The sequence below is a fragment of the Malus sylvestris genome, chromosome 9, assembly GCF_916048215.2.
Source record: "Malus sylvestris chromosome 9, drMalSylv7.2, whole genome shotgun sequence".
Lineage (NCBI taxonomy): Eukaryota > Viridiplantae > Streptophyta > Magnoliopsida > Rosales > Rosaceae > Malus > Malus sylvestris.
This window is the reverse complement of record NC_062268.1, coordinates 15,341,010-15,367,768: the sequence shown is the minus strand read 5'-3', so window position 1 is coordinate 15,367,768 and position 26,759 is coordinate 15,341,010. Positions and strand designations below refer to the sequence as shown.

General features: G+C 38.4%; 1 protein-coding gene and 2 long non-coding RNA genes across 4 annotated transcripts; 2 read left to right on the top strand and 1 right to left on the bottom strand.

The window, feature by feature from the left end:
- The first annotated feature begins 2,322 nt into the window (after positions 1–2,322).
- Positions 2,323–4,990, top strand: LOC126583861 (uncharacterized). 2 transcript variants are annotated; one of them, XR_007609871.1, is made up of 6 exons: positions 2,323–2,509; positions 2,595–2,697; positions 3,355–3,439; positions 4,035–4,097; positions 4,273–4,366; positions 4,896–4,990. It is a non-coding gene; the product is annotated as an uncharacterized LOC126583861 (long non-coding RNA). The 2 variants fall into 2 exon arrangements; XR_007609870.1 differs by having other exon boundaries at positions 4,035–4,366.
- A 4,644-nt stretch (positions 4,991–9,634) lies between these two features.
- Positions 9,635–10,382, top strand: LOC126583445 (uncharacterized). Its single transcript, XR_007609747.1, has 2 exons — positions 9,635–10,030; positions 10,159–10,382. It is a non-coding gene; the product is annotated as an uncharacterized LOC126583445 (long non-coding RNA).
- Positions 10,383–25,881: 15,499 nt separating this feature from the next.
- LOC126583221 (uncharacterized) lies at positions 25,882–26,456 on the bottom strand. The gene has a single exon (XM_050247544.1). It carries the CDS (start codon positions 26,367–26,369, stop codon positions 26,004–26,006), a length of 366 nt encoding a protein of 121 aa, XP_050103501.1. The 5' UTR covers positions 26,370–26,456; the 3' UTR covers positions 25,882–26,003.
- Positions 26,457–26,759: the final 303 nt, after the last annotated feature.

The window sequence follows — 26,759 nt, the reverse complement described above, 5'->3', positions numbered from 1 at the left end:
TAAGTCTTTTCTGGTCATGCTCAAATCCCATTTGGTTACAAGGCATACTTACCAAATCTTGACCAACGCTAGCCGATAATTAGAAATGTTCAAGGCGCTAACCTAACACCCCATGCATGTCACCATTGCACCGGCCAGGAATCAGCACTGGAAATCCAAACAACAGATTCTGCAAAGACTTCCAAGTCCAAACATTAACCAAAACAAAATTTATTGTCCCTTTATAAAAGTCCATGCATCGTGCATGCATGCTCCACCGTCCTGGTTAGCACTGGGGTTAATAGCCAATAACTTTGTGCCATATATGTACGTAAGTTTTGTTAAGACTTTAAAGTCGAGTCATCTGTCCACAATTGATTATATCAATATTATTTCATTTTAATTACCTACACAATCTGACAAGTGTTGAATTTATCACAAAAAACATCGATTGCAACTAGAAGTGAAACTTCTTAATATATAAATTGTAATTTAATTTGTGAAAATTTTGACCTGGGACTCTATTCTCTTACGATTTTTTTGATATAACATTATACAACTCTCATCCCAAAATACAATTAGCTAGGAGGACAAATTAAACTTGAATTATTTTCAAATGAAGCTTCATGGGAAACATGTGATAGTCCTTGGTCGGTAACAAGATTTGGGACCCCCCCCCCCCGCCCGCAACTTTATGGATTTCAAGAGCCTAATGGACCTTAGTTGCAAAGGACCAAGCTTCACTTGGGCTAAGATTGAGGATGGATCTAATGTTTTACAAGAAAGGTTTGACCCATGGCCCAACAATCGGGTCTGATCATTGTTCACTCATCTTTACCTACAACAAAAACAAGCTAGACCCAAGAAACCTTTTAAGTTAGAAGCTTATGTGGCCATTGATCGTGAGTGTGGTGATATTGTTAAACATGCATGGGATGGAGGTACATGCGCTTTGGTCCACACGAGGTGGTTTTCCAGACTTGGCCATTATCGACGCCACCTAATATATTGGAGTAAGCTGAAATTTCCAAACAATTCTGCTAAGAATGGGGAGAATTTGGGGAAACTATCAGCTATTCAGGCAACCCACTGTCACACAAGCTATGAACTCCACTCTATGTTGTCCTTTTACCATGGAAGAGGTACGAGATGTCATTGTCCAACTTTGGTCTTTGAAGACTCCGGGCTCGACGGCTTTCTCAGTCTACTTTCATAAATTTTGGGAGACCGTCTATGATACCAACGTTGATACCAGTTTTAAGAGGGATGGTTTTGCTCCAACAACTTAACCAAACTCACATAACCCTAATTCTCAAAAGTTCCTAACTCCGAATCCAACTCGTATTATAGACTAATTAGCCTTTTGCAATAACTCCTACAAAATCTTCTCCAAGATACTAGCCAACTGACACAAAGCCATACTACTACTAGTAGAAAATATTATTTTGTCCAAATTCTAAGCCGACAAAGAAAAATTTTATCGGCACAAAAGCTCTCTCCCGATGAATATTTTAATTTGTCGGTTGAACACTCATGCCAGATTCTCTTTTGCACAATACCTCTATTGGATTTTGGGTTTGGGTTTCTTTTCAATCTTTCAACTGACTCTTAATTTTGTGTTGGTGTTATGTTTTCTTATATTGAGTTTCTGGTGAAACAATTTTCATGTATGTTATTTTTCTCGAGAATTAGTGTTGGATGAATCGAATTGGGTGATGCTTTGTTAACAAAAAAGAAGAAGAGACAGTGGCTTGCACTTGTTAGTTAAATGTTGGATATGGGCTATTTAACCCAATATTAATTGACATTTGGAACTAATTGAATATATCTGTGGAGTTTGTCATTTGGATCCATCTTACTGCGGTACTCTGGCCTTAAATGAGATCATGTTCATTTGAATATAATCAGTTTTTACAAGCAATAATGTAAAATTTACAGGCCTTTCTAGTTCATGATCTCCATTTAACACTCAACATCCTAAGTAGTTTAACAGTTTTACGGCTTCATTTGAGTAGCAGCGGAAGTGTGTTTATTTTAACAATCCATGCTTACAGATTGAGAACTTGGAATGTGATATCCATGGAAAGAGAAGGAAAATGAGGGTTTTGGAACGGCGAATTAAAGAAAGTGGTGAGCCTTTATATAACAACCCGTCTTGGAATTTAAGGAACGGAAATTTTCACTTTGGTTGGAATTTTTTTTTTAAAATATTGCTTTTTGGGATTCGTTGGTGTGCCCAAAGGGCCCACCCTTAAGCTTGTCCCCCGGTCTCTCTCATTCTTGTATTGCCACGTGGCAGTCTCCATTTCCTCTCTCTCTCTCTCTCTCGCCCTTTCTCTCGGACCTCTCACTCCCGTTCTCTCCGGCAACCACTACACCCTCCACCACTGCCCTCAACTCAACCACACCTAGATCTGGTCTCTCCTTGACCTCTTTTCTCTCTTCTTCCATGACGGTGCACGCTGCACAGGAAGCAGATACCGCCTCGACGTCTCCGGAAAACTCCAAGCTCTCGACAATCCCGGCCAAGGTATACTTCGGGAATGCCCTAAATCTTGTACATTCGTCTTTGTGGTTCTATTTTGAGCATGTTTGTGTATTTTGGATTGGTTTAGGATAGAAAATAACTCGGGGAATGCTATTCAGTTATTCCGGCGAAGACTGAAGGGTTGCAGGAGTTGTCCGACCATATTCCGGCCACGTTTGGCCACGACGAAGGTATTTTTCGAATCCTCGTCCCTCTAGTTTCATTTTGGGTATTTGTAAGTGAAAATTGGGTGAGAATCGAGGTTGGCCGGAGCTTGGGAAGCTCCGGCTTTCGTCCCCATGAAACCAGTCAGAAAACCAGGTCGTTTCGACCCATATCCGGAGACCTAGGCCCCCCAGCCCAAACATTTGAGCCGGGCTACTAAGCCCAACCCATATATTAACCTAAACCCAAACCCTTACAAATCTGGGCCCAGGCCCGTTAGCCTAGCCCAACCCCTTTTTACCCCACAACCTTTAGCCTTATTTTAACCCAGGTCCTTGGCCTCCAACCCGGGCCTTGGGCCTAGCAACCCCAAAACCCAGGCCTTGAGGCCCAATAACCGAAAACCTAAACCCTTTTAACCTAGGGCATTGGGCCCACTAAACCCTTAACCTAATCCCCTAACCTATTAACCCAAAACCCTTAAGACCCAAGCCCAACCCAGTGAAATATTTCAGGAATATTCAGAGGAATATTCCAAAGAATATTTTCGTGTTCACTTTTTTGAAATTTAATCGGGACCCTTCTTAATGTAATTCGACTTCCTAAATCCGTTTGTTATGTTCGTTTTCCCAAATTCAATTGTTATAGTATAGTTTTATTAATTGGACCCTTTATGTGCTTAGGTGAATTCATTGTGACGATTCCGTCTTTACTAGTTTACGTGGCTCTTCGGCAGCGATGTATCTATGAGTAGACCCCTTCTAAAATGTATGTTTTAATAGTACAAATGCATACATGAAAAACATGATTTAATGATTACGTTTTCTGAAACGATTTATGACCTATTATGCTTAGAATATTTTGAATTACCATATTTTATCAAACTCATGTTATTTGTAGTATAGATGATTGATGACTTTATACTGTTTATGAACATGCTTTTGCACACTTCTTTATAGTACAGATGATGGATGACTTTATACTAGATGTTTTTGAGATATATATATATATATATATATATATATGATATATCTATGTTTGGAAAGACTAAATTCAATGTTTTTGTGCGTATCTAGTGGTCACTGTTCTACCTACGGATGATGTTACTTATATTGCCTTCGGGCGAGCGTGTGTAGGGCACTGTTCTATGCATATGGGAGATATTGATACTAATACCACTAGTTAGCATATTATATGCAAGATATGTTTATGAAAGGTTTTATGGCATGATAGGGTTTTCGGCAAATTTATCACCTATTATGCTATTAGTTTTCATAAAACTTTGGGGGATAGTATGTTGATGTTTTAGTATTATATATATATATCAATTTGGTTCACTCATGTTTGTTTTGCGCCCCCTCAGGATTTAGAATTCGAGACGTACAATCAAGACACTTCCGCATCGGCATCTTTGAGTCCTCTCGGTGTAGGACCCACTCCTTGTTCATTAAACTTTATATTATTTCTTTTTAATGTTCTAGTTAGTTGTGTGCTCTGAACACATTCCTAAGTTGCATATTCATTGTATTTAAAATTTTAAGTCTTATTTATTTTCTTGTTCTCATGCATCCTAATATGGCTTGGTCACCTTCGGGTGTCAGCCATCACGTATCTACCCTGGTGTTCAGGGAATATTGGGATCGGGCGTATCAGGGAAGGAAAATGAGGGTTTTGGAACAACGAATTAAAAAAGTGGTGAGGCTTCATAAGTAGTAGTACAATTTTGTTTCACTATTTGCAACGAGTAGCTGAAACTTTGTTTTAATTACTTATAATTTCTGCAAAAGACTGTTAAGAGTCTGATGACCTAGTGCAATGAGAAGGGATTTGAGTTGGAAGTGAATGCATTCTTTATATATCAATTTTTTGAGTGAGTGAATGCTTTATTTATCAGTTTTTTTTATCGACACAAAATGGGCAATGTTTCATTCCTAAACTTCTCCTATCACTTTAGCTATCATCTGTGTTTGGGGCTATAACATTTGCTCAGTACATTCCAATTGTCGTGGAACTCATCCTTTAACTATATATTTTATGTAGATAAAATCAGTAGACAATCGTAATCTCCAAGAGCAATTGCAAAATAGGGTTAGAATGAATTCCTTAATTCCTTTCGAGCATCATAACTTTTTCTTCCATTCAACTGATTCATTTTAAGCTTTGTTTTGTATCAGTGCATGCTTTCATCCTTTAGTATATTGCTCAGCTTTCTGTGTATTTGCAGGTGCAGATGTGGTGTGATGCTACATGGCAGTCAATTTTGAGGAATGACAGTCAATTTGGAGGAATGACAGATAATTTTATTGTGCGACATATGCTTTTGTATAAGCACTCTAGATGTACATTCGAAATATATCAATCAATAAAATATTATTTCTAACAATATGTAGTTGTTGAGCATTATAGAATTTTTTTTATAAATTAAATTTTTCCCGATGAAGCCAAGATTGTGCTGAGGAAATATCCATGGTGATGAACACAATTTATTGGCTGAAAAGTTTCATTTGTCGGCTTAAAAGCATCGTACCGACAAAAGTATTTGTCAGGAAAGATGGAAATGCCGACAAAAAAGAGTTTGTCGGGAAAAGTTGAACTTAGCTGACGAAATACCACAATTTGTCAGGAAAACTCTTAGGCGACATGCTTTAGGTGACAAAATGGCCGATGATTTTTTTCGTTCGGAAAGACTCTTTGCCGACAAATTTTAACTCTTGCCGATAAACTAATTTTGTCGGTGAAGTCGAAATTTCTAGTAATGTACCTAACATTGTCTCTTAACACCAAAATGCTTTTGTCCCCATTTGACAAATACAAGATAATATTTTAATAGCCCACGAATCATTCTTTGAAGATGAAGAACATGACCAAAGTTTATGAATTTGGGCTAATGTTAGATATGAATGAGGCTTACGATCGAATGACACTTTTTGGAAGTTACCATAAGAAAGATGGGGTTTGATGAGAGATGGATTAGGCTGGTCATGATGTGTGTCACTACATCTTCCTTAGTAGTGATCAGTGGAAAGTCAGGGCCCTTTTTCGATCCCACCAGAGGACTGAGACTGCGGGATCCCCTCTCCTCTCTCTCTTCCTTCTTGTTGGTGAAGTATTATCCCAAAGTTTTTTTTTGTTCAACTAACAACAATTTTCTGTAGGGAATTATACTTTGAAGAAGAGGCCCTACCTTGTCTCATCTTTTGTTTGCGGATGCCTTTTTGAGAACAAGTGAGACAAATTGCAGCAGATTGATGCAATTTTTTTTTATGAATATTGCATGGCATCTGAGCAGAGCATAATTACGAAAAATCCTCAATTTATTTGAGCCCAAATACACCTATTTCTCTTGTCAATACAATATGTTCTATTTTGAACATTTCTGCCTCTGACGATCCAGGGAAATATTTGGGTCTTCCTTCAATATGGGGTAAGTTAAAATAAGATGCTCTTGTTTACACCAAGGATATGGTTTTGAGCAAGATACATGGATGGAAAGAAAATACACTAACGATGGTTGGTACGGAGGTGGTCCTGAAATCAGTGGTATTGGCGGTCCTATACTATGTCCTGCTTCAAATTCCCCATCTCTACTTGCAACTCCATCAATGGAGATCTCGGGAGGTTTTGGTGGGGTGATTCTGATTGGGCGAATCACATCCATTGGTAAAGCTGGAAATACTTGTGTCGTTCTAAGATGTACAGGGGTATGGGCTTTAAGAACCTTGAAAACTTAATATTTCTCTTCTTGCAAAGCAGTGCTGGAGAATTTGGAAAACCCCGACACTTTTGGGTTCATGTTCTCAAGGCAAAGTACTTCCCAAGGTATGGTTTTCTAAAAGTTTCTAGTTTACTCGCCCTTCATGAGCTTGGTCTAGCTTACTTAAGGGTATAAGAATTATACTAAAGGAGGTGAAATGGCATGTGGGAAATGGTGAATCAGTCATGATCTGCAAGATAATTGCTTGCCTATTCAGGGTAGCAGCTGCCCTCGGCCGTTACAGGTAAACTAAAGAGTTGATCTCTTTGTATATCGGAATATGGTGCACGATACAACTCTGGTTTTGGGATGTAAACTCCTTAAATGATTCGAAAGTGACAACAACTAAAGAGTTGCGCTCAACACTAATGCACTGAGAGATTACAACTAACATGCCATCGGACCATGGACTAAACGATTTAATTCAGCTTCAATAATACTTCCAATTCCATGATTAGCATACCTATCCACCATCAGAATTTCTTAACACTACGCCTCTCGCACAAATCTGGTACTTTGAAGGCCACCATCCATATTGAGTTTATACATGCCAATAGAGTGAGATTTGTAATTAACTTTAACAATCTGCTTAAAAGGCTTAGTATTCAGAGACAGTTTTCCATCAAACCAAAATTGAATCAGAGTATATTGAGGACAAAATGCCACAAAGAAGCTGATACATCGATAGTTATAAGTAAAGGGATCATAAATGGTTATTGATAGAATTTTTACCACCTGTGCAAAAGGGTTAAAAACACCTAAAATACTTGCAAAAGAAACAAGGTTATTGTAGCATAATTGGCTCAAGCAAGGTCGTTCTCCACATGAATTAATTTAAATAGATTGATGTGAAATCAATTCCCAACTAATTAATTTAAACAAAGTCTTTGAAAAATGTGATTTAATGGCCTAAATTAAGAAAAACGAATTTAACTAAAAAGATTACTTAAAAACTGCAACTTTAAAAAGGAGAAAAAAACAAATTTTAGAATTCAAAGTGAGAAAATACTAGGGTTCCGCCATCCTCTTAACAATCCTACGTAGATTTACTAATTACTTATGAATTATTCATACAACTTTGAAAGTTAGGTTTTCCTAATGCATATTCTACTTGTGGTATTCAAGTTAGAACGTATATCAAACATGCAATCCATTTATGGTATTCATATCAAATATAAATATGCATGACTAATTACGTTTTGTGAAAACCCTTTGAAAAACCATGCAACCCCTAAGACGTGGTATTCATCCTAGGTGAAATTACAACTATTAATCAAAAGAAGCAATACTCAATTCCCCGGTGGTATTCCGACCAAATTGCATCCGATTACTTATCTAAACATCCTAATGGTCGCGAATCATTAAGACACAAAGACAGTTTAAGCACAATGATTAATAATTCAATGTATGCATGCATAATATCATAAACAATTAAATAAAAATTACATATTCATGCTAAGGCTCAAGGCATTGCCCTTACAAACGGAAAATTAGTTACGCATATTCATAATAAAAATCACAAAGTCTTTATTGAAATAGAAAAAGAATGAAAACACCTTGAAAGTATAAGTCTTGAAATCTCTAAGCTTTGTCCCAAATCTTCTCTAAAAAAATTGCATGCGTTCTACCCTCTAAAAAAAAAAACCCTAAGTCTGCCAAAAGGCTTATTTATACTACCCTCATTAAAATCCTCCTAATAAAAGGTCTTAGAATAAGACTACGAAACTAAATAAATTAAAATAAAATAGGAAATATAATCCTAAAATGACTTGGTAAATTTTCCCAAAATCTTGCACAGCCACGTTTTGGACCCATATCAACTCCAAAACCAGCCCAAAATAGCTGAATTTAAAAATTTGATTATTCTGAACACTTCTCCAGAAGGCCATGAACCCATCCGAAGTCATCTTGGGCTCCAAAAGTGCAAGTTAAGCTCAGAAACGTCACTTTCCAGCAACGAGCACTGCTATTTCATTTAATCTCCAGAAAATAACTGCTTGGTAGAAATTGCTGAGATTTTGATACGAACAAGCTAAGGAACACACAAACGTCTTCCAATTTGAATCACTCCAAAATTCGTCCGTTTGGCCACGCTTTGCTCCAGAGGAAGTCGAATGTCTTGTATTGAAAATATAAAGCAAAATATCAAAATTCTACCAAAATAATTATCAAATTGTACTAAGAATATGGTGAAATATATAATATAATATTGACTCATCAGTTATTTTTGAATAAAATTTTGGAACACCGAAGAAATGAGATAAACTCTCGATTTACAATTGATTATTGTGATAAGATGCTCAAGTACAAGCCTAAAAGTTGTTTAAATAGTCTTAGCAAACCTTACGTCCAAAAGAAAAACAAAAAATTAGAAAATCTTGAAATTCTAAAAACTCCTTAAATATTACATGAAACACGCAACACAAATTTTGGTGACATACACTTGTAAACAAATTAAACACCTAAACTTATTTGAGCCGTAAAGGACAGAACTTCCTCACTACAACAAAAAAGGGCTAAGAACACAAAAGATTTGTGTCCTTTACATTTTCATTGTGCACAAATGCATAGTTGTGCTTTTTGAACTTCGTTGAGCACTAAACTATCTCAAATGTGCCCTCTAAACGAAAGGCACATTAGTTGGTGTCCAGCATTTGTGCCCATTAAAATGTTTGCACCAAAATTTGTGTCACTGTTTATAGATATCAGTAATCATAATTTTTTATTAATTTACGTACACACATAAATAATTTTTGTGCCCTTTGATTTAGTATATTTAGTATATTTAGTATATTTAATTTTATACACATAAGTGTCTTGTCTTACTTCAAGAATCTGGAGACAAAATCTTATTTTAATATATTTTTATTGTTCAAAACCCACCATACACCCCCCTTTCTTTCCCTTTATTACTCTCTTATCTCTCTCTCCGTCTCTTTTAATATATTTTTATTGTTCAAAACCCACCATACACGCCCCCTTTCTTTCCCTTTACTCTCTTATCTCTCCCTCCGTCTTTCTCATTTCTCTTTTCCTCTCTCATCTTTCCTTCTCTTTTACTTTCATCTCTGCTTCCCCAGATTCATTCCAACCACCCTTTCTATCTCTACCTTCCCCATATCCAGTCTATCTCTCTCCATTTCCCGATCTTCTCTCATCTTTGCCTCCCTCATAATCTCCTTCTTTCACCTCTCTCTCTCTCTCTCTCTCTCTCTCTCTCTCTCTCTCTCTCTCTCTGCCTCACTTATACTCTGTTGCTAGACGTTGGCGGTCAATCGACAACCACCGCATCCGCTCAACAACCACCGCATCACCGACTCCTCTCACCCCTATAAGATCTGGGTTTTTTGTTTATTTTTTCTTTGATTTTTGTGTAATATTTTAACAATTTATTTTTGTAGGCAGGTTTCTGTGAGCTCGTGTGCCCCACAATGGAAGTCCGAGTCGGTTTTCTGAAATAGGTTAGTCATCTTAACGATTCTAGACCAAGTTGATACAGTCTTTGCTAGCTGCCATTTCAATGTCGTCAACGAGAACAAGCTCTATAACTATACTTTGGACTCTCTCATCCCTTTCTTCCCTCACGGCGTCCAAAGCGAAGATGGGTACTCTCTCTCTCTCTCTCCATTTTTCTGCTATGTTCAATACCAACACCTCTATCAGATCTGGGCTTTTCCTTTGTTTTGTTTAATTTTTAATTTTTAATTTATTTGTTTTGTATTTGATCCTGCAGGAAACTCAACGTCACCTCAGTTAACTCTTTTTGTTTGAAATTCTTTTTATTTTTGCCCATAAATTCATAAGTTTGATGGAACTCTGCTTGTGGGAATGATGAATTTATTTGTGGAGCAACAAAGATGGGATGAACAAAGCTTTCTGGGGATGTTGTCCAGAGATGATTGTTTTCGAGTGTTATCTTAATTAGGGCTCAAATATGTAAAATGTTTGTTTTTAGTTTGTATGGTTTTTCGTTTTTTTTTAATATTTAATTGATAGGACACAATTACAAACTTTGTGCTAACATGGATGGGAAAGTCGTCTGACAATTTTGTCAGAACAAGGGCACAAAAATGCTCTTATTTGTGCCAAGTCTATGAGCACAAACCGCTATATGGTGGCCTCTAACCAAAGGTGACGCCCATAGAGGGCACAAATATATTATAGTAGCCGTATTGTTGCTATTGGTCTATGGGCACGTATGTTAGCGCCCTTAAGCGTCATAGGGCACAAATATATTTTGGTGCACAGTGACCATTTTTCTTGTAGTGCCTATTCGTTAGAAACTGATCCTTCTTAGGCTTACATTTGTTTATTTGAGGCAAGCAAACCCTATTGCTCATCGATTAGTTCATTTTGCTCTTCATTGTGACAATGATTGTACTTGGCTAGATGAACTTCCGTCCATAATTAGTGATCTTCTTGTGGAGGATGTCTCATTACCTTGTGCTAATTAGCCTTTTCATGCCGTGAATGAAATATATGCCGTCTTTTATTCAAAAAAAGGCTTGCACTTGTTGAGCTACTTCATGAACTTGTCTGCTAAACATTTTACATCAATGCAGACGCTTCAACTCTAAGTTATGCGAACAACTCGAAAAGTCCAACCAACAACTTTTTTAATATACCAGTAGCAAATTAGTAACCTTTTAACTTGTGAATTACCAATTCTTTAATCACTAATTAACTTAATTATATGTCAATTTCTTCTTTTATTTACCATATCTAAAATAACTCAAATATCTGTCTTACGTCACAAGCAATGAAGACTAGTCTCCAAGAAAGATGATGATTTGTTAAGATTAATCCCGAGTCCGTCCTCAAAAGACATGGAGAAATCATGTATAACCTCAAAAACCTTCATAACATTCCACACTTTTTTTTAATTTTTAATGAAATAGTGTTCAATTTCACACTCACAAAGCAAATATACAACTTCTAAGAACATGTTTAATAGTTTTAGGAGCTATAATTGATTTATGCTAACGTAATTGCTTAGTTTTATTCATCTTTGTTGACATGATTTGTCTTCAATAATGGGTTTTGTGGATGCAAATTTTCGTCTTCTTCTTCTTGGACAAAATTGCACCTACAAAACAATTAACACCTTAGGTCAAGGCCAAGAGCCTCACGCGCCCACGATGAATTGGGGGGGGGGGGGGGAGAGGCTTTGGCCAAAGAACCTCCGATGCCAAAATTAGAATTTAGAGAGAAAAGTATTTGGAGAGTTTGGGAGTTTTGCAAGAGTATCAACTTAGCTTTTTAGAAGAAATAGGGTCATATATATAGGGAATGAGGTGTTATTTGGTGATTCAATTAGCAATTAATATATTAATTAGGTATAAATATATTAATTGGCTAATTATCATAATAAAAGAAATGTGTTGGGAGGTTTTTGGAGGTTATGGAATGAGGATGGATGAGACAAATTTGAACTTGTTACCTATTTTGGGTACTCCTGATTTGGTTGATGGATGATTCTCCATTGCTCACGTGTAGGAGACCCGGTATGCCTTGAGGGTAAATTTGTCATCATCACCCAAAAATCCACGTGTCGCTTTGTGATTATTTTTGGCTCCACAAATGCCCCCAGACCTGCTGGGCTGCTCGTAGGAAAGTGCTGCAAGCGTAGAGATCTTCTTGCTCTAGGAAACTTAGGACTGCTTCCTATTTTGATGTAGTTTCCCTCTTTAATATGAAAATAGATCATTCTAGGAAAGAGAAATAAATTTCTCTCAAAGCCTATTTAAGTCCACCTTAAGTGGGTTATGAAATCAACTTTGGAGAGTGATTTATTCTACCCTACAAGAAAGAGAGAGACAGCTTAGAGGATATTTGTTCCCCCTCCTCTAGAAATGTTCTACATCTTGCCTGTGCAAAAGACCGTCTTTCGTTGCTTTTTTCGTCTTCTCTGCGCCGCATCGATGTAAGGAAAACTTAATTCTCCTTGTCTTCTTCTTGGGAGGTGCTGTCGGGGTGGTGCGGCACGTTGGCTGGTAGGGGCTAGGAGTCGGCTTGTTATGGGCCAAGGATGTGGCGTGGCATGGGCAACGATTTAGGCTGCCATGTCTGGCCTGCTTGCCAAAAATGAGGAAACTGCTTGAGATTGATTTCTCAACTACCGTAGATGGAGCAATCAAGGATAAAGCTGCCAAGATCGGAGCTGCTGAAGATGAAGTGTCGAATGAGTGAACTGTTAAGTGCAAAAGTGGCTGCTGCCCCTGACCATTTGCTGCCTAGTTGATCTTCATGCATTCAATCTTTTAAGTTATATGGCCTTCTCGCACTGGAGAGCTTACCCAGATGGGTGTTAGGGAATTAGTTTACCCTCTCGCACTGGAGAGCAATTAGTTTACCTTCTCGCGCTGGAGAGTAATTTGTTTGCCCTCTCACACTGGAGAGCAATTAGTTTACCCTCTCGCGCTGGAGGGCAATTAGTTTACCCTCTCGCACTGGAGAGCAATTAGTTTATCCTCTTGCACTGGAGAGTAAACCCATATGGGTGTCGAGGAATTAGTTTACCCTCTCTCACTGGAGAGCAATTAGTTTATCCTCTCGCACTGGAGAGCAAACCCATATTAGTTTACCTTCTCTCACTGGAGAGCAATTAGTTTATCCTCTCGCACTGGAGAGCAAACTCATATGGGTGTCGGGGAATTGGTTTACCCTCTCTCACCGGAGAGTAGACCATTTTGGGTGTCGGGGAATTGGTTTACCCTCTCGCATTGGAGAGCAATTAGTTTATCCTCTCGTACTTGAGAGCAGACCCATATGGGTGTTGGGGAATTAGTTTACCCTCTCGCACTAGAGAGCATGGAAGTCGTTGTCGTGAGTGCAGCTGAGGAAAATTGGACTACTGGGACAACCGAAATAATCTTTAGCCTGCGAGGTCATGTTTGGCTATCTGCTTGAGACTTCAAATTGCTTGTGGATATTGCGTAAGGGTGTAAGCGCAGAGAGCTGCTCCCAGAATTATTGTGCCATCATTAGGTGTTTCATCATGTGCCTTTTTGAGGCTTGGTTGACACGAGCCACATGGCAAGATCGGCATGGCTGGGAGCCATAGTGCAAGATTGGCACAGTTATGAGCTATGGTGATAGATCAATGGCTGCCGGAAGCCGTGGAGCAGGCAGGTGTAGTTGTGAAATCAGAGATGGGGCTGGCTTAGGCTAGGTTGTGCGCAGCGGGATGAATTGTCTAGAGTGTTAAGAATAAGATCTGCCCCAGGTTCTTGGTAGTCGGGCTGGTGTGTCATTCTGGTACTCGTCTTCCCCCTGCGTGCCATTTGGTTGAGCTGCTGCGTTTGTTAGAACAGAAAAAATCTTTATATCCTGCAATCTATATGGGGTAGTCCCGTCTGCTCTATTTTGTCATTGAAAGATAACTCGCTTATGTTGGTCATGTCTCATCAAAGCACTTTGTCAATAGCTTCGTTGCGCGGGAAATCACGTACTCGGTCAGGAGTATCTCTACTTCTTCCTAAATTTTCCTTTGTTGGGGTGGCACAACCCTCGGCTGCCCCCGGTCGTGACCTGCTGGTCTAAGCTGCTCTTCTATGTGTTTGGTTCATCTATGTCGTGGCTACGGTCGATGTGGTATGCTTCTAGCAGGAGAGCGAGTAACTCGCAGGCTGCTGGTTGAACTTGAGTCGGATTAAGTGATTGTTTATCTCCGTCCGCTATGCTGCGTACTCCGATGTGAGGTGGATGACGCTCCTTACGGGTCTTGCCGCGAATGAACATTTCGCCTAAAAGGTTGCTCATGTTGATTATCGGAGTGTGGCCCTAACCGTGAATGTATGTTCGTTTATAGGCCTAATCGAGAGTGCATGCTCTTTTGCGCGGTAAGACGTGAGTATACGTTATCTCGAGGGCCCAGTCGGGAGTGTACACTGCTCGAATGCTTGGTTCGTAACTGGTTGAGTGGCTGCTTGTCGGGACGCTGCTGGAGAGGTTCTTTGTCTGCCCTTGTCTTACTTCAGAAGACTTTGTCTCCGGCACATTGCATCTTGGTGCGCTGCGAGAGCTGGTTCACCAAAGTCGTCTGCTATGCAAGGGCGCTCGTCAACTCTATGACTTGTCAAGACAAGTATTGTTTGCCACTTGGATTGGAAGAGCTTGGAAGGAATGTGCCTCATTGAGCAGTGGAAGGGTGGTAGACTCTGGGCGTGAGATTTGAGTTGAGAAATGTCAGATTCACGGAAAAATGTGGTGAGAATGCCCCTAGCTCGATGGTAGGTCCAGATGGTTGAGATAATCTTGGGCCGACTTGGGCTACTTGGAAAGCTACGGGAGCAGACTGGGCCGCGGGAGTAGGTTGGGCCACAAGAGCAGGCTAGATCGCAAGAGTGGGCTGCTTGTCGAGAGTAAGCTAGGCTACGAGAGCAGGTTGCTCGGCAAGAGCAACTTGGGCCACGAGAGCAGGTTGCTCGGCGGGAGCAGGCTGGGCCACGGGAGTGGGCTGCTCTTCGGTGGAAGTAGGCTGGGCTGCGAGAACAGGTTGCTCGGCAGGAGCAGGCTGGGCCACGAGAGCAGGTTGCTCGACAGGAGTAAGCTGGGCCACGGGAGTGGGTTGCTCGGCGGGAGCAGGCTGCTCAGTGCGTGATGCATGAGAATGTGAGGCTTGGGCTCGGGCCCGTGCAAGCTTGGATGGCATGGCTTGGCCCATGGTGTAACCTTGTAGTGGTGGTACCACTCCGCCTACGACCACATTTAGCCTCATGGATCACCGCGGTCCCATTTCTTGAGTACTAGAATTTTCATTTGTGAAATTTTCTAAATTTCTAGCCCTTATATTTTTCTTATACATTTTATCAAAGAACCTTTGCAAATAAAAAATTCTAATAATAAGAACGTATGAAAAATATTCAAATGGACTAGAAAATAGAGAAAAACCTTTTTATGCGAAAGTCTTTTACGAGTATGGATCTCAACTCTCAATGAAAGCACCAATTTGTGGATGCAAATTTCCCCCTTCTTCTTGGACAAAATTGCACCTACAAAACAATTAACACCTTAGGTCAAGGCCAAGAGTCTCACGCGCCCACGATGAATTGGGGGGAGACTTTGGCCGAAGAATCTCCGATGCCAAAGTTAGAATTTAGAGAGAAAAATATTTGGAGAGTTTTTGGGAGTTTTGCAAGAGTATCAACTTAGCTTTTTAGAAGAAATAGGGTCATATATATAGGGAATGGGGTGTTATTTGGTGATTCAATTAGCAATTAATATATTAATTAGGTATAAATATATTAATTGGCTAATTAACATAATAAAAGAAATGTTTTGGGAGGTTTTTGGAGGTTATGGAATGAGGATGAATGAGACAAATTTGAGCTTGTTACCTATTTTGGGTAGTCCTGATTTGGTTGATGGATGATTTTCCACTGCTCGCGTGTAGGAGACCTGGTATGCCTCGAGGGTAAATTTGTCATCTTCAACCAAAAATCCACGTGTCGCTTTGTGATTATTTTTGGCTCCACAAGTTTGAATTGGGATGCCTCGTATATACAAACTATGAAGCAAGCTTTTTATATTGTTACCGAGTTTTTTATATTGTTACCAAATGAACCGAAGAGCATAAAATTTTGCAGCGTGATTTTCCTCGTGTTTCTCAACTAGAGTTCGAGTATTGTCAATGATTTATGAAATTGATAGACTAACAAGATAATATAATACTACATCAAAGTGCCATTGAATCCATCAACTAATTGCCAAATATGTTGTTCTTGACCTTTTCCTATAGGTTGACATTCTTGAGAATACTTTTTGCCCGACCTGGTTAGTCAACTATTTAACTTATTGACCTGAGATTCAGTGAATAATTGACCATATTATTTTCCTGGTAATTCAGGGGGTGGATGTAGGGTTTATCATTTCTATCATTTTTATTTCTTAGTAGAAAGAGGGTTTAGGGTTTATCAGAATTGACTTATGACATTTAAACAACTGTAACCATTTATCTATTGCATACATGATCAGTTGGGCTTCGACTTGAAACAAACGCTTTTTTTTTTTTCACACAGCCAGTCATATACTTGTTAAAATTTATGTGCTGATTTGGATTTTAAACTTCAAAATGCTCAAACTTTAATTCCAAAGTTGACGTGATATTGTGGTGTATATGTAAGTAGAAATTTCGGACTTTGTTGTCTTATACAGCGGATGGATCTTTCAGATCCAGTCATCGTAAATAGTACTCACCATCTGCATGTCGTCATACGAGCAGGACTCGGGATTTTAATAAACTCGTAATCTTTTTTTTTATGCTGTATAATGTATGAGTCTAACCTCAATTTCCTTGTCCTAATTATGCTGCTATCTAACTTCAAGTTCCTTGTCCTAATTATGATGCTATATAATAATAGAGATGAAGCAAAAACGCGAGTTGCGTACAAAAGCTGGAAATAAAAGTGGCTATAATTTAAATGTATCTGTTGTAGCCATGATGGAGTTAGGGGTGGATTTAAAAAACTAAAAATTAAAAAAAAGGAACTGAACCCCAAAACTGAAAAAATAAAACAAAAAAATGGAACTAAATGTGAGAACTGAACTAAACCGAAATTGGTTGGTTCAGTTTCTGTTTTTATAGTTCGAAAATCGAACCAAACCGAATTAAATATATATTAATTAATTAATTAATTTATGTTGGGTATTTAATTGTGAAGGACAATGTATGTCCATAAAGCATTTTAACAAAAAAAAAAAAAACTTTAGAGAACACTCCATGGGAAAAGCTCTGTGTTTTTGCACAACGTTTTTGGAGGCCCAAGTTCACAACTTAGGTTTGAGTCGATATAGTCCACAGTTGACTAGACTCCAGTAACATTTTGTAATTGATGGAACAATTCCATTACATTATTTCCTCATATACCTTTTTGGATTTTTTCTCTCATTGATCTCTGATATATACAGTTACAAAGATATATTTACGACAATCATTTCAGCCCTAGAAGAAAATGGGTCAGTGTGATACTAGTAGGAAAACAAAAAACCAGCAAAGAATGTTTACACCAAGCAAAATCCCTCTTAGTGTGCACACACACCAATTCCTTTTGTGCCCAAATAGCCTCTACTGCAGCTGTTAATGCAAAAATTTCATAATCTGAACAAGTGAAACCGTGACCATGACCACTTTCACAACACTCATCCCACCTTTGCAGCCTTCTGTTTCTCTGCCTCTTTTCCTGTTTCCACATGATCTGATTGACCTCGAGTCTTGATTCCTACTTGCAGTTTAGGAGGTTTGACACCTTCAAGAGCGTGTCAGTGGAATCACATTTACATACATTTTGCATTGGCTTGGATAAAACAAAAACTCCGCCAGTTTTTAGATAGCCAAAATTGGCGCTTACTCAGTGTAGCGTTACCTCTAATTAATGTAAGGGTAATGCATCTGTTCAGGCAGGAAATCTCGCGGGGAGGGGTCCCTGACTCAAGTACACAGCTCCCCGAGGAGTTGGCATTTTGATTGATTGTTGGGCTCCGGCTTGTTGAGATGTTGCAAGAGAAGGACAAATTTAGTTCTGAAATGTGCCTTTGTGGGGCCTTAAGTGTAGGTCTTGAGGCTCGCAATCAAAACTAACTAAGTGCTAAGGCGTGCCACTGCCATCTCTATATGGCAGATGTAGAACAAGTGTATTTAAGCCAATTACTTGCGCCCCAAGTTATTCTGACTTCTTGTTATCAAAGGATTGTCGTAGATGGGTTAAGTCTACATTAAGTTCTTTTTTGTGCCTTGAGATCAAGGACTTTTAGTTCTTTATCTTGTATGCTTAAAGGGCAGAGATCAAGATCTGATCAAGTCATCAGTTTTAATTACTTTTAATCTTCTGTTGACCCTAGAAACTACAAAGCCTACGTGGCATGCAGGCCGAATAATCTATAAGCTAACTACGTCCTTCGGTGAATGCGAGGCGTGCTAACTCGTCGGCCGAGCTCGGCCGAGGAGTAAAAATTTGTTGAATGTTGCGTTGGGTGCGCGGCTGACTTCTACGTCTTGCGATTGCGACCGAGGAAGGAACGCGTCTCAGCCTCTTGGGTTCTTGAACCTGAAGACAAGGTTACTATTCTTTACAAAGTTCACGAATCGTTGTCGTCGGATTCGGTCACAGTGATATTATTCGTCAGAATAAACTCTCGCCGAATCGACACCAAAGTGTAAGGGCACAAATACTCAAAACAGATATAAGTCTTGATGGTGAACGTGGTTCGGCCGTCCGAATGCCGAACTCTAAATCCTACTTGGGAGTATCCAATCATAAAACAACTCGGCATGCAATGCGTCGAGCTCGATATACCGTAACACCTCACTTCGCTAAGAAGGCTAATGAGATGACCTCAATCAATAAGGACTCGAAAATCCTCCTCGACCGAGACTTGGATAGGTAACCAACCGTTCTCGCCGCAGTGCTGTTGATGCCAACGGAAGATACTGCGAGATCGACTGATTCTACGGTGACAGAGCTATCTATGCCGACTTAAGATATCACTGGTTGCTTCCACAGTGCTGTTGATGCCAACGGAAGATGTGTCAGCGAAAAAGAAAGAAAAAATCTCAAGTTGTTGAGAGCTTGCTCAGGGCAGTTTTGTATTGATTTGCAGGGCCCTTTCCATTGTTTGTAGCCTTGTATTTATAGGAACGAGCATGCCTGACGTGGCTTGATCTTCAAAGAATTGTATTTGATATGTGGCGTGGTTTGCATGTGCAGATTAAACTCCCATCAGCCCTTATCTCAAATTGGATCATTACCAATTTAAAAAGACCATGAAAAAGCATCCATGTTTGACGGGATCAAACAAATATAATCGCATGAGGTCATCATGCAGTTATCCAACCAAATAAAACTTTGTTTAATTCAAAATCTCCACATCCTTATTGGTCCTTGGCCGTAGGATTTGATGGAGTCAGCCAACCAATTTGCATATATTAGCATATATTTTTATGCTAATAATGATCCCATCTAGGATATGAGCGGCTCCATTATCAGAGATTTCATCTTGGCATCCCACGCATAGAAGAAAACCATGCATCTTGACAATTCTAATCACACCCATCATGTTATCCCAATCTGATAACAAGAATTCCAAGCCCACTTGAACTGTACTGCTTGCTTGAAAATATAATAAGAATATGCCAAGAGTAATTAATATTAACGGATAAATATTACGATAAAAATCATAATACTATCCTTTAAAATTGCTTACCCAACGGCCTCGATTACTTGGGCCGATGGTGTAAAATCGGGTCCAAACATTGCCCCCCAGTTTCCTTGAGCTTCGGCCCGTAAGCCGAACGGTTAAGGAAATTAGTCATTTGTGCCCAGCTCGGCGATTTCCCCAGTATTTGTTATTGACCAACCCTCTTGGCTAACATATATTGGCAAAAAGTTGGCCGAGGAACATCATCGCTGGCCGAGGTTTATTATTGAGTGGCCGAGGATCATTAGCCATATGCTTAGTGGTCGAGGGACTCATCGTTGGCCGAGGTCTTAGAGTGGCCGAAGACCAACACCATTAGCTATACATATATACATATATATATATATATATATATAGATATATATATACAAAATCAAATTTTGGCCTTGGAATAATGTTGTCGGCCATGCAAATTTTTATCACTTTTTTTTTTTACATATATATATATATATATATATATATATGTTTTGACCGAGGCTTTGTTTCGTAATGGGGCCGAGACCGAGGCTTTTGTAAGCAAAGTTCACAAATAAATGCATTCGGCCAAAATAATCAAACACGTGTATTCGACCAAAATTTTTTATTCGGCCAGAATGTTGTTGCCCCCTTATTTTCTTATGCATCGGCTTGCATAGCCGTATGTTTAAGAAACTAATATATATATATATATATTTAGCAAACGAAATGTTGACCCTAGAAACTACCAAGCCTACGTGGCACGCAGGCCGAGTAATCTATAAGCTAACTACGTCCTTCGGTGAATGCGAGGCGTGCCAACTCGTCGGCCGAGCTCGGCCGAGGAGTAAAAATTTGTTGAATGTTGCGTTGGGTGCGCGGCTGACTTCTACGTCTTGCGATTGCGACCGAGGAAGGAATGCGTCTCGGCCTCTTGGGTTCTCGAACCTGAAGACAAGGTTACTATTCTTTACGAAGTTCACGAATCGTCATCGTCGGATTCGGTCACGGTGATGTTATTCGTCATAGTAAACTCTCGCCGAATCGACACCAAAGTGTAAGGGCACAAATACTCAAAACAGATATAAGTCTTGATGGTGAACGTGGTTCGGCCGTCCGAATGCCGAACTCTAAATCCTACTTGGGAGTATCCAATCATAAAATAACTCGGCATGCAATGCGCCGAGCTCGATATACCGTAACACCTCACTTCGCCGAGAAGGCTAATGAGATGACCTCAATCAATAAGGACCCGGAAATCCTCCTCGACCGAGACTTGGATAGGTAACCAACCGTTCTCGCCGTAGTGTTGTTGATGCCAACGGAAGATACCGCAAGATCGACTGATTCTACGGTGACAGAGCTATCTATGCCGACTTAAGATATCACCGGTTGCTTCCACAATGCTGTTGATGCCAACGGAAGATGTGTCAGCGAAAAAGAAAGAAAAAATCTCAAGTTGTTGAGAGCTTGCTCAGGGCAGTTTTGTATTGATTTGCAGGGCCCTTTCCATTGTTTGTAGCCTTGTATTTATAGGAACGAACATGCCTAACGTGGCTTGATCTTCAAAGAATTGTATTTGATAAGTGGCATGGTTTGCATGTGCAGATTAAACTCCCATCAGCCCTTATCTCAAATTGGATCATTACCAATTTAAAAAGACCATGAAAAAACATCCATGTTTGACGGGATCAAACAAATATAATCGCATGAGGTCATCATGCAGTTATCCAACCAAATAAAACTTTGTTTAATTCAAAATCTCCACATCCTTATTGGTTCTTGGCCGTAGGATTTGATGGAGTCAGCCAACCAATTTTCATATATTAGCATATATTTTTATGCTAATAATTATCCCATCTAGGATATGAGCGGCTCCATTATCAGAGATTTCATCTTGGCATCCCACGCATAGAAGAAAACCATGCATCTTGAAAATTCTAATCACACCCATCATGTTATCCCAATCTGATAACAAGAATTCCAAGCCCACTTGAACTGTACTGCTTGCTTGAAAATATAATAAGAATATGCCAAGAGTAATTAATATTAACGGATAAATATTACGATAAAAATCATAATACTATCCTTTAAAATTGCTTACCCAACGGCCTCGATTACTTGGGCCAATGGTGTAAAATCGGGTCCAAACATCTTCTTATGACCATAGAACCACTAAATGAACCAGATTTGAGAAATGATGGAACTTTGGATCACCAAAAGACTAGAAATGACTTGAATATGTACCGGGGAATGCATTATAACAATAGATCTATTAATTGAAAGACAAAACAAAGAGAGGCGGCAACCTTTCACCTTGTCGGGCAAGGTTGAACGTCGTGCAATCTCTTTGTTGTAGTTCTAAAGGGTTATATGCTAAAAGAGGGATGAAAGGTAAATGGGTTTACACAAGAGAATCGATACCACAACATTTGAACAAGGTAGCAGAGCTTTTACATAGACAAAAGATGTCTTTCTAAAGGAAGTCTAAAGCTAAAAGGGTGCAAAATCTTGACAAAGCACAGCTTTTTGGATATTTGCTTGACTGAGAGGCAAGTTGTATGTTTGTTTGTTTGATTGGTTGAGTGTTTTTGTCTCTGGGCCCTCTTCCCCTATTTATAGGTGAATTAGCCCGACTGTGCTTCTTCTGCTTTTGCTTGAAAGCAACTGGAGGATAGTGAGTCATCAGCATTTTTACATGTTCTGCCATTCGGAAAAGTGCTTTTGGGCCGAGAGTTGGTTGATTTCCATCGGTTGTCACTTCCCATGTAAGCACCTAACCTTTGAATTTAATGGGGAGCCGTCATATGGTCATGAGACAGGTATCTGGGCATGACTCTGGGCCTCGGGCAAAATCTCCTCTATTGAGCTCTTTTGGGCTTTCTTCCCTTTAAACCCAAAATTAAATATTAACCCAAACAACATCATTTCCCAGAATTAGTTCAACTATTTTTTGTTTACATATCCAAATATGATGCTCTCTCAAGGTCCTCACCCCTCCCCTTTTTTCCAGTTCTCTTGAAGATGCTGCTTGGTCAATGCAAATACCACATTTGTTCACTTTTGCATACAAGAGACGTTTAGATAGTGCTTTAACTTCCCGCCGCCAATCTGTTTATTTTCCATTAAAAAAAATCGAACTGAAACCAAATAGAAAAAATTGAATCGAAAATAAATCCAACCGAACAACAGATCAAAAAAAAACCAAACCAAACTAAATTGAATAATAATTTTGGTTCGATTTAAAAAAGGGAACTTTAACGAAAAGCTTCTCGTACTGTTCACTTTAACGAAAAACCACATTTTTACACTAAAAAGTCAATCCTGATACCATTCACTTTACCCTGTATTTTGTCCTTATCGTTAAAACTCAAAGTTTTCAAGCTCTTTTTATTAATTTTTCTTTTAAAAAATACCGAACTGATTGGAACTGAACTCAGGTGGAGAGCGGCTAAAAGAAGAGAAGTGGCTCAAAGCTATAGCTAGGTAGACATGCAATGCGAGCAAACGTTGGAATCTCATGACAGCTTTGTGTGTCGTATGAGGTCACACCTGTTGGACATGCAAATGGTAAGTTCTCTTCAATATTAATGCCACCACTTGTGATAGGGCTTTTTCTTCTATCCATTGTAGTTCGGCTTCAAATATTTCTCTCCCCTTAGTTTGTTTAATGTAGAATATAAATATCGTTCGGAATCAATTGCTTAATGTATTTTAATACAGAGTTTTCAATATATTTTGGTCTTTGTGTACTAAACTCCCAACTGTCAAACAAAACATAAACGAAAATGAAATCCAGCACCAAGTGGTATTCCAATCAAATAAGCAAAATTGCACAGAGGCACAGACTAATTTAATATAATTTTACAACAATTGTCAGATATATAATTTAATTAGGTTTTGGATTGAAATTTTCTAGTCGTGGTTTAGTTTGATAAAATTCAGGAACTAATGTAGATCTGCTAAGCAAGATCAAGCAGATATACAGAACACAAAGTACAAGACCAAAAGCATATATTATCATTTCAGACAGACAAAAGCATACAATGTGCTAGCTATTGCGAGTTGCACTTCAATAATTCATCGAGGAAGATGAAAATTATTGAAGAAGTCATTGGATCCCATCTCATCCTGCTATTTGAGCACTAGATATATACCAATCTAATTTCACCGTCATATATGTAGTATTACACATCTCTTGCATGCTTTTTTAATCTGTCAGTTATCTTTATTTATCAACAGTTCTCTATCAGCAAGGTTATTACTTTCTGGCTTCCTAAGATAACTTGCCCCTACTTTCAAGCTAACATCAATTTCCGCTCGTTGCGTATATGGTCGGAGTATGTGCTTGGTGGAACCGGTCCTCTATCATTCTGTGTTTATCTCCCATCTCGTATATATAAGAAATATGTTGAGAGTGAATTTCATGTCAGGAAAATAAAAGACACTGCATGTGCTTATAAGTAATTGAATTACTTTTTATATTGTCAATCGGTGATATGGTAGAATCTCAAATTTTTTATAGTATCAGAGCAGATTGTACCATGTGTAAAGCCAATGATCACCGTGCTCATGTACCAAATTTGTGTTGTTTATGTTTTAGGCTCGAAAATTCCCACACTTGATGGAATGTGTTGAGAATAAATCTCACAGCAGAAAAAATAGAGACATTGCATACACTTATAAATAGTTGGATTAGTCTCTATATTGTCAATAGAATTTATGATGAAATGTCAACTTCCAATGATATATAACAAAGAATCTTGTGCAGATGCTCTGCTTAAATGTTTTGATTCCCAAACCAGTCAGGGTGTACCTCCCAAAGTTCTTAGTGATTTGTAAAGGAGTTATTTTACTTCATTGATTTAAGCCCGATTTAAAGGTGCATATAATATAAGTTGAATTGTGATCAGGCGCCACAGACGTAATAACTAAGATCTTCTCCTTCCAATGTACATTAAATAATAACATAAAGTAACTCCAAACTCGGCAATGCGATGTTGTATGTGTAAGTAACTTGTAACTAAGAGTATCTCCAAAATAGATGTTAAAATGTTCAATTACTCAATAACGGTAAAAAAAGATAGCAGTAATGTTTTTCAACTGAGAAGCCAAATCTGATGTAACATGACATCGAATGACATTGCTGCCAAATTTGACAGCAGCTTCAATTTTTAATTAATTATTAAATGCTTATTTTTAATTTTTATTAGTTTAAAGCCTTGCCTTTTAATTTCTTTTTATTACCAATGCAATGCTTAAATACTTTTATACCTTTTAATTCATTTTCTTTCATTACCAATGCAAAGAAAAAAAATATGAAATTTTATTTTATGTTTAAAATTTGATATATCGGATAGAGAGTAAAACTTTAAAAGATATCAAAGTGCAACATAAGTTGTCAAATTTAGCTTTATGTTTAAAATTTGACATCTCCTTTGAAGATGGTCTACTTATGCCGAAATTTGTATGGACCGCCTAAAAGTTCTTCGGTGCAATTATTTCACTATAAAATTCTATAATCACGTAATAAGAAAGATATATAATTACGTAATAAGAAATATATATAAATGTACACTGATCATGAGGAGAAATATACATATAATTGTGTACAACTGTTGATACTGCAAAATTGGTTTATTTATGATTGTATTAACTAGGGATTTTATCTCTGACACAAAATAGTTCCGTAGAACAAAGATGCATTCTATAATGGGTAATGCTAGGTAAACCAAAATTTTAAACAAAATTTATAAACTAAATAATGTGGTACTAATAAGAAATAAGCACACTAATCAACACTTAAATAATAATCCAATCATCAACAACCACATAATTTAGTTTACAATATTTGGTTTAAAATTTTGATCTACCTAGCATTGCCCTTATGTAATATATGGTTTTTCTTTTCGAGTAATGCTAGGGAGCTACTAAATGTAGACTAAATTTTGTAAATTAAATGACATGAAGTTGATGATTGAATTATTAAATGTTGATTAAGGTGCTTATTTTTTATTGATGACACATCATTTTGTTTGCAAATTTAATCCATAAATTTAGCTACCTAGCATTTCTCTTATATAAGATCGATGTACTCTCGAGACTAATATTTTGGTATATATTATTGTATATTGCCAGAAATAAAAAACAATGTTGTTATCTGTTTGATTGCAAATTAAAAAGTCGCATGCAAGAGACAAAATGAAAATTAAGATCCATTGCACACAAACAATCCCTCCAAATTACAACCGAAATAAACTATACATTTTCATCAATTTGTTACTCTTAATACAGAGGTAGAGATTAATTCAACAAAATAAAATAACAAATTATTTTTCAAACGACAAACAGAAACAACAAAAGGGTAAGATCTACATGAAATGCATGTGCTGAAGCTTGATGATATTTGATAAGATTAAAGAGCTACATCTACATGAAAAGGGTTCGAGGCCGATCTGATCCAGCAAGAGACGGGTAGCTAGAGAGAGAAACTCCCATTGGAATAGCAAATGTACTCTCCATGAAAACCCTCTGGTGGAAGATCTCCAAGCTCGCCCCAGCTTCCATGAGGTCCTTGACCGTGTTCCTGTAAGACTTCTTGAGCTTCTTCAATATGCACAAGTAGTGAAGTTTCAGCCACCTTAGTCTGATCTTCTTAAGCATTCTAGCAAACACAACGCCTGGCCTCGGCTTTGGCCCACCAAGACGGACCAAAGGGAGTTTCCGGCGCCGGATGGGGAACCCGCGTCGTATAAGCGGCTGGCTTTGGCGGTGGAGTTCATGATCTTGAGCCATGTGGTTGTGTTGGGGTGAAGGGTGTGGAAGGGGTGAGGGGTGTGGAAGGCGTGAGGAGCATGGAGTAGGGAGAGGTTTTGATGAGGTTATGCATATAAAAGAATGAGTTGACTAAATAAGAACAAAAGCATCCTCTTTTCGGTGGGGTATGTGGGGCCATTAAATAATTAAGGTTTGAGATTTGTTTTGGAATCAAATCTGTGAGTATTTTTATTGAGAGAAAAATGATCAATTTCATAAAAGTGATTTCTGTACATACATTTTTACGCATTTATTTGGACTTCTTGTTCTGGATTTTTTTTGGATTTGAGAAAACTATTTAAGCACACTTTTCTTTTTCTTGAACATCTATATTTATTTATGTCGATTATTTTTGTTTTGGTCGATCTA